The 16335-nt window shown below is 34.7% G+C and overlaps 1 protein-coding gene across 10 annotated transcripts in view; it reads right to left on the bottom strand.

Moving 5' to 3' along the window:
• Positions 1 to 16335, bottom strand: part of PSPC1 (paraspeckle component 1) — a 118183-nt gene that overhangs the window by 34526 nt on the left and 67322 nt on the right. For 5 of the 10 annotated variants that reach the window (XR_002518226.2, XR_001896650.3, XR_002518225.2 and 2 more), the window contains exons 7-8: positions 8505 to 8562; positions 4651 to 4820 (exon numbers count right to left, since the gene is read on the bottom strand). The exons of 3 other annotated variants lie outside the window; for them this stretch is intronic. Coding sequence is in view for 2 of the 7 variants with exons in the window: in XM_017951121.3 (XP_017806610.1) it covers positions 4651 to 4820; positions 8505 to 8562 (228 nt within the window). In the remaining 5 variants the exon portion in view is untranslated. Of the gene's footprint in view, positions 1 to 1472; positions 2336 to 4650; positions 4821 to 8504; positions 8563 to 16335 lie in introns of those variants that run through there. 2 more of the 10 variants (XM_009191611.4, XR_002518227.2) reach the window with 2 other exon arrangements.

The following is a 16335-nucleotide window of genomic DNA, read 5'->3' as shown; positions in this document are numbered from 1 at the left end:
CTCCCAGGGTAAACTTGGTAAAGCCGGAACAAGGATTTTCTTGATGCCGGGAAAAAGTTGTGTAGGACTCTGTTCTTGGTGCCAGAGTTGAGCCTGGACACTAGGATGTTCAGGAGATTAAGACATCTTTTTGTGCACTGGCCTTCAAATGTTCTTGAATGAATCATACAGAATTTCACAGCCTTGGCCAAAGGTAGCTTGGTATAACATCAAAGGATCAAGTTTCTCCCAATCATATTTCAGCTTTGAAGTGAAATACAATGCTAAAAATTACCTGAGAATTATATGGATAAAATATAGATGATGGGAAATGTAGATTTAAGTGCAACAGATATCACTGAAAAACTGTAATCAATGTTAAAACTCCCCATATCCCAATTAATGTCACAAATTAAAGCAAATCCCACTCTCCATCACCTCATACTTATGAGAAACATGAGAATAGTCTTTGACTATTATTTTACAATCAGCATATCATGTTTTTAAAGAACTGTTAAAAACAAAAGCCTGTGAATACCGTAAATTTTAGAAAACAGTTCTAATAATAGAACATGAAAATAATAGAACATGAAAGAGTACCTACGAAAATTTTAATTAGTATAAAAGAATGCATCAATTACACTTTACAACCAACTGCTTTTATGCAAAATTTAAATGGTTTCTTTCCAAACTATACCTTCCAGCAAAACAGACACCACTATTTACATACTGTTTATTTTAAAATAGCATACTATCTTTCAGAAAGGTGCTGAGAGCATGATATAGCAAACCATTGTGATGTTTTATGAGAAATAGCTATGCTATGATCAGTGTCTGATGAATCAGATTTGTGGTATGAGTCATATATTATTCCTTAAATGTAATTTTAAACATGACCAACATACAAATTTTTAAATACAGTTATGACTTTGTTTTGCAATAAACATTATAATGTGATAAAATCAGTTTTTCCCTAGTACTGAAAATCAAAATAGGTATTTGATAGTAAAGGGAGCTATTCAGATTCCAATGACTCTAGCCATTCTCAAGTAATTATCTGCTTTTTAAAATCACCTCTTGAACTGTACTCCTTTGATGTCTCAGCATTATCTTGAAAAACATGAACAAACAATTTAAAAAACAAAACAAAACACTGTCGCTCCTTGGAGACAAACGGTTCGAACCCACCAGACAAGTTTGACTGGAGAAATGTCCAAACTTTAGGGAAATATTTACAACACTGCAGAGTCAAGCCATCTTTTAATACTTCTAGAAACCTACATTCTCAAGAAATGCCTAATTCACCACAAATCACACAGCAAATCCTCACTTAACAGCCAACCCAACAGTATTGTTTTATTTTAAAGAATGTTTAACACTAATTGTATGATAATAATTGAGGTAAGGTCTAGATATTGAAACCAAATAAATAATGGCAAATATGTTTAAAACTAGATATTTTTTATAAGCAAAAGAGATTTGCCTTCAAACAGTTTTTTTCAAGATGAAAAGATTTATTTGGAAAAATCAGCACAGGACAAAGATATCCTTAATAATCTGTCTCAGAATACCTGAATATTCAGAATATATATGAAATGTAGGTGGAAATTCCGATTTCACAGAACATCAGTGTTTATACAAATTAAACTCCCATACCCTCCCACCCCCACATATACTACTCTATCTACCCCTTATTAACATTAGCTTTCATTAAGCTTCTATCTTCAGTGCTACTTGCACAAATTAAAAAGCAAAATCATTTTCATTTTTAACGACTAGGATTAGTTAAAGCAACCAAAGCATTACTGTTACAGCAAAGTTTAGTAAGACCATAAGAGAATACCACTAATAACAGTTTTAAATTATCCAAAATGATTTCTTTATTGAGATTAAGTAACTACATAGATTTCACAGTACTATGGAATATTTATATTTAGCTAAAGTCACAAACACATTTCAACATTCAAAATGATGAGCATCATTACCATTCTAATCTACAAAGCTCATGAATAAAGAAAATTACAAAACCTCAAGTGTTACAAAAAAAAAAAAAAAAAAACTTTTAAGTCTACATACATTAACAATAAAACCATTTCTTCCAGGTAACAGGTAAAAGTATAAAGGCATACCACTGACTTTTTTTTCTAGATAGCCAGGAATGAACGAATGTTTAATATCTACGACGCTTATTAGGGCCTTCAAAGTTTCCCCCTTGACTTCCTCTACCAAAGCCACCAGGACCACCACTCACAGGACCTACACCACTCATTGGTGCTTGAGGGGTTTCAGAACCTGTTCTACTCCCCATAGGTGAACCCATCTGAGATGGCGGTCCTTGAGGAAATCTGTCATTGTGCTATGATACCACACAATAAGGAACAGAATATGAAGTCCATTTGGAACACGCCAAATATAAGTGACAAGAAAAATTGGCAAAATCCCAAGTGGTGGTGTCATGAAGTTCGGCAGAAAGTCCAGCAGAATCAGGATCACACATAGAAGGAAGAAAGGAGCAATTTAATTAGTTACTATGTTTTTTTTAAAAAAATGCAGCATCTGAAGATTTACATATTGCTAATGCTATGCCCCAATTTCAAGAACAAAGAACTGATTTCGTGACAGAAGCAAATGTAATCTTAAGCCTAAACAGTATTATAATAAAGCTCTTATTCCTTTTTTCAAAAGTTTATCTTGCATGAAACTATGCCATGTAAGAAAAATACTTTTTCAAAAAAAAATCAGAGAAATAAAACTGGGGAGCAGCATCACGTTGTTTTTTAAAAGTAAACATTCTAAAAAAATCTTTACATCAATTCCTTGAAGATAGAAAGCACTAATACAAACATACACAAAGAATTATGATTTCACTATAGAAACTTCTGAGAGTGTTTTCCTTGAAATATTATCATTGGGAAAATAGTTTTAAAAATTAATGTAATAACATGCACTAATAAGCACAACTAAACATATGAATTAAGTATTTTGAAAAACTTCACAATAATCATACATATTAATCTCAAAGGTTGGACAGAACTCCCTAAAGTGTAGCAGTAAAATGTCAGTGCAAAAAACACCAAGGGTGATATTTAAATAAAATTTACAATTTCAGGGAGACAATTAAAAAATGGGACAGTTAATGTTACTTCTATGTTTCTATTGATTATATGCCACACAAAAACTTAACCAAAGTAGTGTAAGTTTTTACTAGCTTTCAAACATATTACTACAAAATAAAGCCTCTACTGAAGGAAATAAATGCAATCACTGTGTTAAGCGCCATCTGTTCATAGTAGCCGTGCACTGCCTCTTTATCTCCCTGTATAAACTATCATTTTAAATATCCAACTGCCAGCACGTCCTATTTCTCCACATTCTTAAAAGACTACATTTGAAGCAAACAGAATAATGATAAACGCTGCATTCAAATCTAAGACATACAATGCATTGCTTTTAACGTCTCATCACGATGGATTTACAATTGGTGACCGGTCTGAGTCTAAATGGCAGTGCTTTTTCTTTCTTAGCAGCATGGGCGCCTCAAGATTTCATATAGTAGTTTCAAAACTAAACTGTCTTTTCAAAATAGATAACCAAATAACTTCCCTTTCAAAACGTTATTCAGAACAAGCATTAACAAACACTAACTGAGAAAACAGTTTGCCTGTATAAAGTCCCATTTATATAGTGATAGACTTTAATGGAAATGATAAAAGGTATCATTCCTGCTATCAATATATTTAAATATAATAAAAATTACAACAGAAAAACCTTGTTTTCATAGTATTTAATCTACACAAAGATATCTTCACACTCTCAGATCAAGACAAAAAACTGTCTACTTTAAATTTATTAAATGTAATTTAAAATTCTGTGAAAGGAATGCCACAATAGTGGTTTAGAAATACAGAAAAACTTTAATGTTATTTTATAACTAAATTCCTTGCAATAAATCATGACAGGTAATATTTTTAACAAAAATATTTACTGAAAACTGTGTGTTCATACATATTGGACTTTTGTCCCCATCAAACATAAAGAGTCCACACAGGAAAAGAACACCATCATAAAATACTTGAACATTAGAATGCTGGTAAATGATGGATACAAATTAAAAGCACAGAAAAAAACTGTAATTAACATATGCATTTGCTATATACTGAGGTACCACAGCATGCCACAGACAGTAATCCTAATTCTTGGACTACTTAAAAACTATCTCAGCCGGATGCGGTGCCTCACGCCTGTAATCCCAGCACGTTGGGAGGCCGAGGCGGGTGGATCACGAGGTCAAGAGTTTGAGACCAGCCTGGCCAACATAGGGAAACCCTGTCTCTACTAAAAATACAAAAATTAGCCAGGCGTGGTGGCGCATGCCTGTAGCGTCCACTACTTGGGAGGCTGAGGCAGGAGAATTGTTTGTGGGAGGCGGAGGTTGCAGCAAGCCAAGATCGTGCCACTGCACACCAGCCTGGGCAACAGTGCGAGACTCTGTCTCAAAAAAAAAGAAAAAAAAAAAACTATCTGTAATAAATCAACATATGATGTCACAAAATTTTCTTCTTCAATGGCTGCCAAAAGAAATGATACCAAATTATATTAAGTGTGAAGCTATCCTTGATGCAGAAGTGTACATTACTGAATATAATCAAAATAATGTTTATGATACATTACCACTGATCCATTATCTGGCATCATTGGAGTTCCCATATTTGCGGCTCCTTCTGGTCCCATGGCAGGACCAGGACCCATTGGTGGGCCAGGTATAGTTGCTCTGTTGTTCATATTCATACCCATCATTGGAGGAGGACCTTGGTTACCAGCAGGTGCTGGGCTAAACGCATCTATGTAAAACAATCTATACTTAGAGCTGTCCTATCTTAGTTTAGTAAACATTAAAAATTTAACAATATTTATGCAATCTATATACCAAGACTGTTATCAAAATTATTTTCACTCCTTGAGAATGGGGTATGCATTATCTACTCTGTAATACAGCGTTACCTACACTCTAGAATTAGAATTTTCATCCCCAAGCCAAACGTACATAAAATCAAGAAGGAAACTATCAATCATTTTAGGGCATTTGAGACTCTTAACAGTTTGCAAGCTTTGAGACATCAGTATTATTTGTTATAGTAGGCTTTTACACCAAATAATCCCTAACAAAGGGGACTATATTTTACCAGTTTAAATGAGTAACAAAGGATTAGCACTTACAAAACCACTTAATTTTTTTTTAACCCATGGCTAAAAATATTAGCATGTAAATTATGCTAAGTTGCTAGAGAGGAAATCATTTCCTGCAATATATAAATAAAGATCATTATAACTAGCCTCTCATCTTAGTTTTTTTTTTTCCTCCCTGAGTTGATGGAATACCTTGCTAAATTACAGGAGGTACTCTTTTTTTAACTTTTTATTTTGAAATATGGAATCTAAAGAAAAAAACTGAAATGACTTATAACAAAACGTATTTTTAAAAGCAACTGCAACCAAATACAGATAAAATATTAATATAGCTATCTAGATCTTTCTGACAAGCTTAAATTCCACAAATGGGGACAATCTGATAATATTTCAAGTTTTTTCATTAAAAAAATCCACCTATCTCATATTAATTTAAACAGTGTTTGCACTCTAATACTACATATATGATGATCTCAGATACAACATATTTTTAGGCATTTTCTTTGAAAAATTTTTTCCCTTTTAAGTGTTATTGCTTGTTTATCATTAAAAATTTATAACAAAGCCATTCTAATTCAGGGTTTTCTTTAGTATTTCATTACACAGGTCAATTTTCTGACAATAAAAACTCAATTTCTCAAATATACACTATAATGAAGCTGAAATCTCTACATGGCTGAGTCCCTACCAGCCCCTGGCATCGTACTTCTGCCTTCAAATCCAATCCCCAGAAACCTAGCAAATTCATAGGAAGGAATTATTTCTTTCATCCCCAAATGCTCTTGCCAATAAACAGACTTTATCCAAGAGTATTTCCACTCCCTCACTATAGCCCTAAATAGCTATTTTTAATAATTTCTACAACTAGAAATGAAGAGAGTTTAAGAACAGTATCTAAGAGGCATCTTACCTCAATCATCCCCCAGAAAACAAATTTAGTTTCTTTTTCCTCTCTTTCTCTTTAATAGAATGTAATTTTACAATGGTGGGTTCGAAAATAACTACACAACTATGGGTATAAAAAAATCAAAAATAATATTTCCAACTCACAGTAGTTAACTTAGAGTTTTACTTTTAGTACTCAAATCTTCCACCACATAGCTATAAATAAATTTAAAGATCTAAGAAATGTTAGCATTATCTGGTTACTAGAAAGGTAGCATTATAATGTATGTTTCACTTGGTTATACACACTAGTGATACACCAGAAAATCTGCTGCCACTTTCCATCAATGTAACTTGATGAGTTATGACAGTTTTAACTTCTCAACAACCCAACTGGATGATAATGATTAATAGCTCTAGAAAACCATTATGATGAAAGAAGTCTCACACTGAATGAAGACTGAAGAGAAAATTAGATAAACTGGACTTTAGGAGAGTAAGTGCTAAAATGTAAATAGGTCCTCTGGTGAATAAAATGTCACGAAAATTTTAAGTTATCTTCAATTCCTAACTAAATAAGGACTCTAAAGGCATATTCTTATATTTCTTCTGATAAAATTGCAGAGTATCTCTGTGCCATCAGAAATGGTTTTAAGTTTTATACTATTTTAAAGTTTAGCTCTGATGTTAATGTCACTCTAATAAGAACGGCCTTTTAAACCGCCATGTATAATCTATAATAATCTTATTCCTAAAATCCTTAAAATTACATGGATTGTATTATATACCATCCCAGCATCTACTCTAAAAAAAAGATATGAATATTGGACCACTTGGACATCACTATACTCAATTATGCTTCTTAATTTAGAATGCAGACGCTCTTGGTTCATTAATTATTTCACGTATCCACTGCAGTAATTTCACAATTAAGTTCTTTATGGGCAAGGGCCATGTTTCTTGCTTCCTGCATATACCAGAGATATTTACTAACTACTCATTGGTAAAAAGTGACCAAGTAAACAGCAATATATGACTCTACATTATCTGATTAGTACTACTGAAACACTGGCAATAGAAGTTTAAGAAAAAAAGCTTATCATGGAAAATGTTCATTTCACACATGACTTAAGTTTCATTTGATAGACTATATATGCTAAGAACATACTTGATTTTGTAAATGGGTGTGCATGTTAAGTATATTGTTTGCCATGGTAGTGTAATCTTTAAAACAATATGTACATTTAAGTTATATAAAGATTTTTAGCTTCATAACAGCTTTTGTGGGACAATTAAATGTGGGACAGCTTTTGCGGGACAATTCATTTCATAAAATTTAATTCCTTACCCAACTTTTAAATGTATGACATTTCAAATTTCAAATTTAGTAAGGCCTATGAAATTTAGTAAGGCACGCTTGTTTGTCCTTTAAGTTATTTACTTGGCATTATTTCCCTTGCAACTTGGCTATACGAGCAAATCCATACTAAAGTTGCTAATATACTTTCTTAAAAACTTAAGTTAACTCTAAAACATGCATTGGCGACACACGTAATTCCCCTGATGAGTCATAGTCTACAAAGACTGAGTGCACTTCTGTGCACAACACTGTAGGTTAAAAGAAAAAAGTTCAATATTCATTAGAGTGAAGGAAAACAGGTTTAAAGTTACACAAAAAGCTAGTTTAAGATAGAAATGTATATAAAACGCTCTCTAAAAGCCTAAAAACACACTCAGGACCTATCAATTTCCTGCTCAGAAACTATCCATTTCCAGTGTCCAATTAGGACAGGCCAGGTGGCTCATGCTTGTAATATCAGTACTTTGGGAAGCTAACGCGGGTAAACTGCTTGAGCCCCGGAGTTCAAGACCAGCCTGGGCAACATGGTGAAATCCTGTCTCTACTAAAAACACAAAAAATAAGCCAGGCATGGTGGCGCGTGCCTGTAGTCCCAGCGACTTGGTAAGATGGAAGGACCACCTGAGCCCAGGAGGTAGAGGTTTCAGCGAGCTGAGATTGCACCACTATACTCCAGCCTGGGCAACACAGTGAGGTCCTGCCTCAAAAAACAAAACAAACAAACAAAAAGCCAATTAGAAGGAATATAATTTGATTTTAAAACTGCAAAGACAGAGCTGTATTACACAATGTAATGACTAAACTACTTTCAGGCTGTATTACAACCTGGTTTATATGTTTCTTTCATTAAGCCTATGAATGTATAACACATCTTTTAGCCTTCAAACAAAAACAAAATGAGAATTTTCTTCCCAAGCATATATTTTTACTATAATTGTATGGTATTCCAGTTTAATGAATGTAAGAGATTTCACCTTTAGAAATGTTGGTTCCGTATTTTAGTTTCTTACTGATATAAGAATATACCACAAACAGCATAAACAGTCCCCCCAAAAATGATAAGTTACAAAAGCCTTTTGCTTCAAATCCCTACCTCCCATGTTTATTGCTCCACGGGGACCCATATCACCCATTCTCATTTCCTGTTCTCTCTGTAAGTAAACATAGTTGTCACAGTCAACCTATCGATCTTATGACTTTACATTTCCCATCTAAAATCAAAAAGAAAAGAGTGAATTGGGACATCATTTTTCATTAAAAATTTTGAAAAATTTCCATCATCATATACTTAATAAGAATGCTGAAAAGAAACTTCAGTCTCCCAGGCTTAATATACTACAAACACTTAATGCACCCAGGTTATATTGCAAGATTAGATTACTAATGAATCAGATTATATAAAACATACCACAGATTAATGTTTTTATTCCAACAGATGAAAGATACATGCCTACATTCCAAGCAAAGGAAAATCTAGTAATAATAACCACCAAAGCCAATTATTTTCTCCTCCCAGGTCACTGAAGTCTTAAAATAGAAATGACTGTTACCAAGTTCATATTGAAATGTATTCAAATATATAACACAAACAGCTTTAGGGAATTATGCTAAAAATAAGGTTACAATATTCATTGCCTAAATTATAATTCATTCATGTATTTTTATTTATCTACTCAAGCATTATTCCATCTAGGGACTACAGAAAGCCCACACAAGCAATTACTGAAAGCTCAACATAACACTGCTTTCCTTTAACTGTGCAGTAATTTTATTTGAAAACCTGAATGAAAGTATTACACAGTTAACTATAAAACAGAAATATTCAAAACATTTGAAATTTCACTACAGAAACTGCTTCCTAAAAGCTCTTCATTTACCAACAATAGTGACATAGAATTAACTTCAATGAAATCTCTAAGCGAAATTACTCAAGATAACATACGAAAATTGCAATTTTCACTTTGACTTGATGACCACTTCCAATCACAGAAAACTTTGTTAAATGTAGCAATCATGAAAAACATTCCATTATGAGACAATTGCAGAAATGTTTAAAGAAAGCATAATTACTGTACTTTTGAAAAAGCAATCTTATTAAAATCTAAATGTTCATTTAAAGTTCCATTTGATAATACAAAATACTGTTGAAAAGCACCTATAAAGCTGGAAATAAAATAAAAGCCTATGATGGAAATATAATTGCCATTAAGCCACAAGTGGCTCCTTAAAAAAACTGCCCAACTTAAACAGAGATGTCCAAAGGCAATCTTAATGAATGAAGCTACCGTACAACAAAAACACCATCATGAAGAGATAAAAACGCTTTTTCACATTATTTAGAACATTTAAATGCCAACCTTTCTAAAACCTTCTTTTTTAATTTTTTTTTTTTCAGAGACCCTTGCTCTGTTGCCCTGGCTGCAATGCAGTGGCGTCATCATAGCTCACTGCAGTCTCGAACTCCTGGGCTCAAGGGATCCTCCTGCCTCGGTTTCCCTAATAGATGGGACGACAAGCATGCACCATCATGCCTGGCGAATTTTTTGATTATTTTTTTATAGAGATAGGGTCTCACTATGTCGACCAGGCTGGTATCTAACTCCTGGGCTCAAGCAATCCTCCTGCCTCACGCTCGCAATGTGCTGGGATTACAAGCGTGAATCACCACGCCCAGCCCTAAAAGCCATGTTTTAACTTTCCTAAAAATAAATTTCTCATTGTAACAGTTGTGACCATTAATGGATACTATTACTGACCTGCAAAAAAAGCTAGACTGAGGTGGGGTGCAGTGGCTCACGCCTGTAATCCCAACACTCTGGGAGGCTGAGGCAGGCAGATCACCTGAGGTCAGGAGTTCAAGACCAGCCTGGTAAACATGGTGAAACCCCGTTTCTACTAAAAATACAAAAAAATTAGTCAGGCGTGGTGGTGGGTGCCTATAGTCCCAACTCTTCGGGAGGCTGAGGCAGGAGAATGGCGTGAACCCAGGAGGCAGAGGTTGCAGGGAGCCGAGATCGCACCACTGCACTCCAGCCTAGGCAACAAGGTGAGACTCCGTCTCAAAAAAAAAAAAGAAAAACAGAAACCCTGTCTCTACTAATAAAACAAAAAAATTAGCTGGGCAGTAGTGGCACATGCCTATAATCCTACCCCCTCAAGAGGCTGCGGCAGGAGAATCGCTTGAACCCAGGAGGCAGGGATTGCAGTGAACCAAAATTGCACTATTGCACTCCAGCCTGGGCAACAAGAGCAAAACTCTGTCTCAAAAAAAAAAAAAAAAAAAGCTAGACTGTGATATAAAATTGGCTACCGATCAAGCATTATTTAGAAAACAATTTTAAAATAAAGATTATGTTTATCACTACTTTCAGTAGACCAAATCAAACTGCCATTTCCTTATCACTATTTAGAAACTACTGATAGGTTCTCAGAACCTACTGATAAAAGTGAAGAATGCTTCAACACACCTAAAATCTTCTAGCTATAAAAATAGTATCTATAGTATCTAGATACGTATCTGTAACAAGCAAATATAGTAGATCTTCTGTTGTTGAGAAGCTGGTTACACACCTGCACCATCAAGTAAAATATATGGATTTCATAATCATGACTTTCGGGGAGGACAGGACAGGAGTTCAATTTATATTTTTACTTTTGAATTTGTCTTCACTATAAAAGGTTAGGAATTCAATATCTAACCACTAATATAGGGAAATTATTTACAGTCTCACTGCTTGAGATTTCAATTACCCCTTATATACCCTAATAGCTTAACTATTGGCCTGTGATTCACTGGCAGGAAAAAAGGGCATAAACAATCTTTTTTACTGTCTCTTTATATTCTCAGCTGTATGTATCACTTTCTAGAATAACTTTCTAGAATAGTGTGAGCTTTATTATTCACAAAGTACCTTCTTTTACTATTATTATTTGTTTGTTTGTTTTGAGATGGAGTCTCGCTCTGTCGCCCAGACTGGAGCGCAGTGGCTCAATTTCGGCTCACTGCAAACTCTGCCTCCCGGGTTCACGCCATTCTCCTGCCTCAGCCTCCTGAGTAGCTGGGACTACAGGCGCCGCCACCACGCCCGGCTATTTTTTTGTATTTTTAGTAGAGACGGGGTTTCACCGTGTTAGCCAGGATGGTCTCGATCTCCTGACCTCGTGATCCGCCCGTCTCAGCCTCCCAAAGTGCTGGGATTACAGGCATGAGTCACTGCGCCCAGCCCCTTCTTTTATTATTAAATCCATTGTCACTAAAAAAATTTCATGGGAAATGTATCAATGTACCGAAAATAACTATGGTTTTAAGTCAACTATTAAACACGAACATTCCCCTTCTGGTGGCATATTATAAATCGGTACAAGTTCTAAAACACTTTTCTCTAAATGAGATAATCAGAATATCTTAGAATACTCCAGGCTACTATAGCATATTACTGTATTAAAATACCAATTAAAAAATAAATAAATAAAATACCAATTCATGAGGCACATTACAGCATTTTTCACTATATATATACACACTTGTATTTAGTAATGTTGACAATATCTTAAAGATGATTACTGAATACTATTTTACACAGCTTTGCTCTTAAAAAAAAAAAAGTGCAATTTGATGACATCATTTTGTAACTATTTTAGAAGGGGCAAAAGAAATTTTCAGTTTCCCAGTCATGTCTTCAGGCTGTTACTTTCTAGAAACCCACTGCTACAAACTTCTAGTAAAATACAAAAGAGGTAGAGATTATATTAAGATGATTTTGTAAAATAAAATACAGCATTCTTCACTATCACTAAATCTATCAAATATTAATAAGAATCACTTGAAGAAATTCCCAAATGTGTGCCCATCCAACAAGCAATACACAAGACCCTTCCTTCCATGAAAGACTTTTAATAACACTTCAAATTAGAATTTAAGTTAGAACCAGTGCGTATATGTGATATTTTTACAAATTTAAATAATGTTTTATTACATTACAAAAAATTAAGAGTTGTGGTTTAAGCCAAAACAAATTATTTGTAACCAACATCTCAAAAGACTGCAGTGTGCTAAAATAAAGCTATGATGAAAACTCAGTTTTACATTATTGATTCAACTCTATGAAGTAGGCCTACTGTTACCTCATTTTAGACATAATGAAACTGAGGCACCAAGTTGAATAACTTAGTCAAGGTAATACGGATACTAAGTGGCTGAGCTAGCCTATACGATTCTACTAAAGAAGAGTTACAAAATTTTTGACGTTCACAAGATACTTTCATTCTTCAAAAATTCCAACATATCTCCATGTCCCAGACAGCCAAAAATAATAATAATAATAATTCCAACAGGCGAAGCCTAATAAAAGGCGAGATTTTAACTTATCTTTGCAGTATTTATAAGACTGTATGCCTTTCCATAAAAAAAAATTATACATATGTATTCCTGAAAGCTTGGAATGCAAGTGTACTTAAATTAACAGATGACCAAAAAGGAGGCAAAGTATGACTAATTCCCAGAACCACATGTCAAAAGAGCATTCCATCATCGCAGCATTCTTAACGTGTAGGTCATGGAGTTCTAAGAGTCCCCAAGACTCAGGAAGTGCAGTCATAAGTATTTCATGTTTTCCTAGCACAAAGATATAGTTAGTTATAATATATCATCAGACTTTTCTCTGTGTCAACATTTACTACATTCAATGGTGCAAAAGTAATGACTGGGAAAAGTCCCAGCACTTTAACACAAGCCAAGAGACCTGGGCCCAATTTTTACTAATAACCACTGCATTTGACACATAGATAAAATTGTATTTTCAATTTTTAAACTATGAATACCTGGAGGAAGCAGTAAAAGTTAATTTTATTAAATCTCTATCCATGGGTACATGCTTTTTTCATGTTCTTCACAATAAAACACAAAGTACATCTGCTGCATTCTGAAGCAGGATGGTTATTTTAAGAAAAAGCATTCATGATTGGGTTGCATGCTGAATGAAATACTTTTTTCATGGAACAAGATTTTTATATGAGACACCTATAATTACTGGCTTGAGTATTTGGCCAGCATTTTCTATGAGATCAATATGAAGACATGTAACTTATTTTTAATTTTGTAAAATAAACACATTAGCATTTGGATAATCTGCTTAGGTCAATGCATCAGTATTTTTCTTCTGACTCGTACATGACACTACAAAATCATGCATGAGTAAAACAGCCATTCAAAATTCAAAGCAGCCCAATGGATTCCTTTTTTTTTTTTCTTTTGAGACAGAGTCTCACTCTGCTGCCCAGGCTGGGGTGCAATGGCGTGATCTCAACTCATGCAGCCTCTGCCTCCGATTCAAGCGATCCTCCTGCTTCAGCTTCCAGAGTGCAGAACTATAGGCACATACCATCACACCCAGATAATTTTTGTGTTTTTTGTAGAAATGGGGTTTTACCATGTTGCTCAGGATGGTCTTGAACTCCTGAGCTCAACTGATCCACCTGCCTCAACCTCCCAAAGTGCTAGGATTACAGGTGTGAGCCACCATGCCCAGCCAGTCCAATTAATTTCAATGTTGAGTACTTTTAAGTTTTACAGTAGTGTCAAAAAAATCCACAATTATCTTTAAAGGTTATTAACATACTCCTCCCTTATCACTTCTCCGTATAAAGTCAGGTCTTCTTTGACGCATTTTAATTAAAAAGCTTTCTGCAATAGATGGAATGCAAAAGCAAATGTGGGAAGCCGACCATTTCTCATAGAGCAAAACAATTTACAAAACATAAAACAATACCATTCTTCCCACTGCACTGAAGGGAACATTAAAGGCATTTGCAAAAATGTACAAGAAAGTGACTCTTAATTCTGTAACGTTTTCTTTAAAACGCGCTTTGGCTTATAACATGGTAAATATTGATATATTCCTTCAGCAGCACGTTGGACGCCTCAATAGTTTTTCCTAGTGATATGGAAAATTAAGGAAATATGGAAGCCAAAATGTTTGAGAAGCACTATTTTTAAAGTCCCAGTCAGTCTTCTTTCACGAAAATATAAAACAGAAAGATTGCACTAAGTAAGGTAAATTAACCTAACAAATATTTTCCAAAATGTGGTAAACATGCCACTACTGGCACATGACACTTTTTGTGCAGAACATGGATATTTTTCCTTTAATATTTAATACTTGGGCTATCAAGATACAAGGTGAGCATAACCATCCAAAACCCCAAATGCTCCAAAATCCAAAACGTTTTCAACACCAACACAATGCCCAAAGTGGAAGATTCCATACTTGACCTCATGTGATGGGTTTAAGTCAAAATGTAGGCAAAACTTTCATGCACAAAATTACTTAAAATATTCTACTGAGCCAGGTATAGTGGTTCATGCCTATAACCCCAGCACTCAGGAAGGCTAAGATGCAAGAATTGCTCGAGCCCAGGAATTCAAGACAAGCCTGTGGAACACAGTGAGACACTGTCTCTTAAAAAAATTTTTTTGGACGGACGCATAATCCCAGCACTTTGGGAGGCTGAGGCAGATGGATCATGAGGTCAAAAGATCAAGACCATCCTGGCTAACACGGTGAAACCCTGTCTCTACTAAAAATGCAAAAAATTAGCCGGGCATGGTGGAAGGCACCTGTAGTCCCAGCTACTCGGGAGGCTGAGGCAGGAGAATGGCATGAACCCAGGAGGCAGAGCTTGCAGCGAGCCAAGATCGTGCCTCTGCGCTTCAGCCTGGGTGACAGAGCAAGACTCTGCTTCCAAAAAAAAAAAAAAAATTTAAATTCTATGAAGTTACCTTCAGGCTATGTATATAAGACATATATGAAACATAAGTGAATTTCATATTTGGATCTGGGTCCAATCCCCAAGATATCTCATTACGTAATATACAAACGTTTCAAAATCCAAAAAAATCCAAATTCCAATACACTTCTAGTCCCAAACATTTTAGATAAGGGATACTCAACATGTATATTTTGTGTGTGTATGTATATTACCAATAACCTAATTTAAAGGAATGACTTAACACAGTACTCAGGTAAAGCTAAAGTGTAGTATGACCACCTAAACCTGGGAGATACACTCACTGAACTAAATAAAAACTGCTTTAACTGTGTCAACTGGAATAACATTGATTGATCAATGACAAGAGGTATTCATCTAACACTTTATCAACATAAACTCTTGTTTGAGAGAATGCAATCTTAATGGGCACAATCAATATTCTTTTTTAGGTCACAGTCAAAATTCTTTATTGATAAAGACCTCTCATGTTTATCTCAAAAGAAGCTTTAAGAATGGTCTAGGAATCACCACATGCTATTTAGGTTCTATGCCTCAAAAAAAGAAAATGCTAAAATAATGTAGAACATTTAAATCCACTAAAAAATATATAATTCTAGAGAAAAATATAGTAAGTTCTGACAAGTAACAGGATTCAGCCTTTTTAATCAATTAGGAATATCTAAATATTCCTAAAAATAAATTCTCTAAAAAAAAAATTATATTCAGCAATTGAAAGTATTTTAGTGTGAGCAAACTATATACTATTACCTTTTCCTTCACTAGAGAAGGTTACATAAAAGAAGAGTAAAGTTATAACCAGTTAAATTTTCATGAGAAAGACTAAATAAGAACTGTTGGCCAAGCGCGGTGGCTCACTCCTGTAACCCCGGCACTTTCGGAGGCTGAGGCAGGCAGATCACCTGAGGTCAGGGGTTCGAGACCGGCCTGGCCAAGATGGTGAAACCCCATCTCTATGAAAAGCCTGGCGACAGAGCGAGACTCCATCTCAAAAAAAAAGTTAGGAGCCAGAAATATTATAAATTGTAGACACAAAGAATGAAGCAAAAATCACTTACATGAAATATTCATGGGTATTTTTAAAAACCTCAAGAGATTAGGCCTCTCTGACAAGAAAGTATTAACTCATGAAAAAAGTA

The sequence above is a fragment of the Papio anubis genome, chromosome 15 (genome assembly GCF_008728515.1).
Source record: "Papio anubis isolate 15944 chromosome 15, Panubis1.0, whole genome shotgun sequence".
NCBI classification, from domain to species: domain Eukaryota; kingdom Metazoa; phylum Chordata; class Mammalia; order Primates; family Cercopithecidae; genus Papio; species Papio anubis.
The sequence above is the reverse complement of the archived record's forward strand: the minus strand, read 5'-3'. Positions and strand labels throughout refer to the sequence as shown.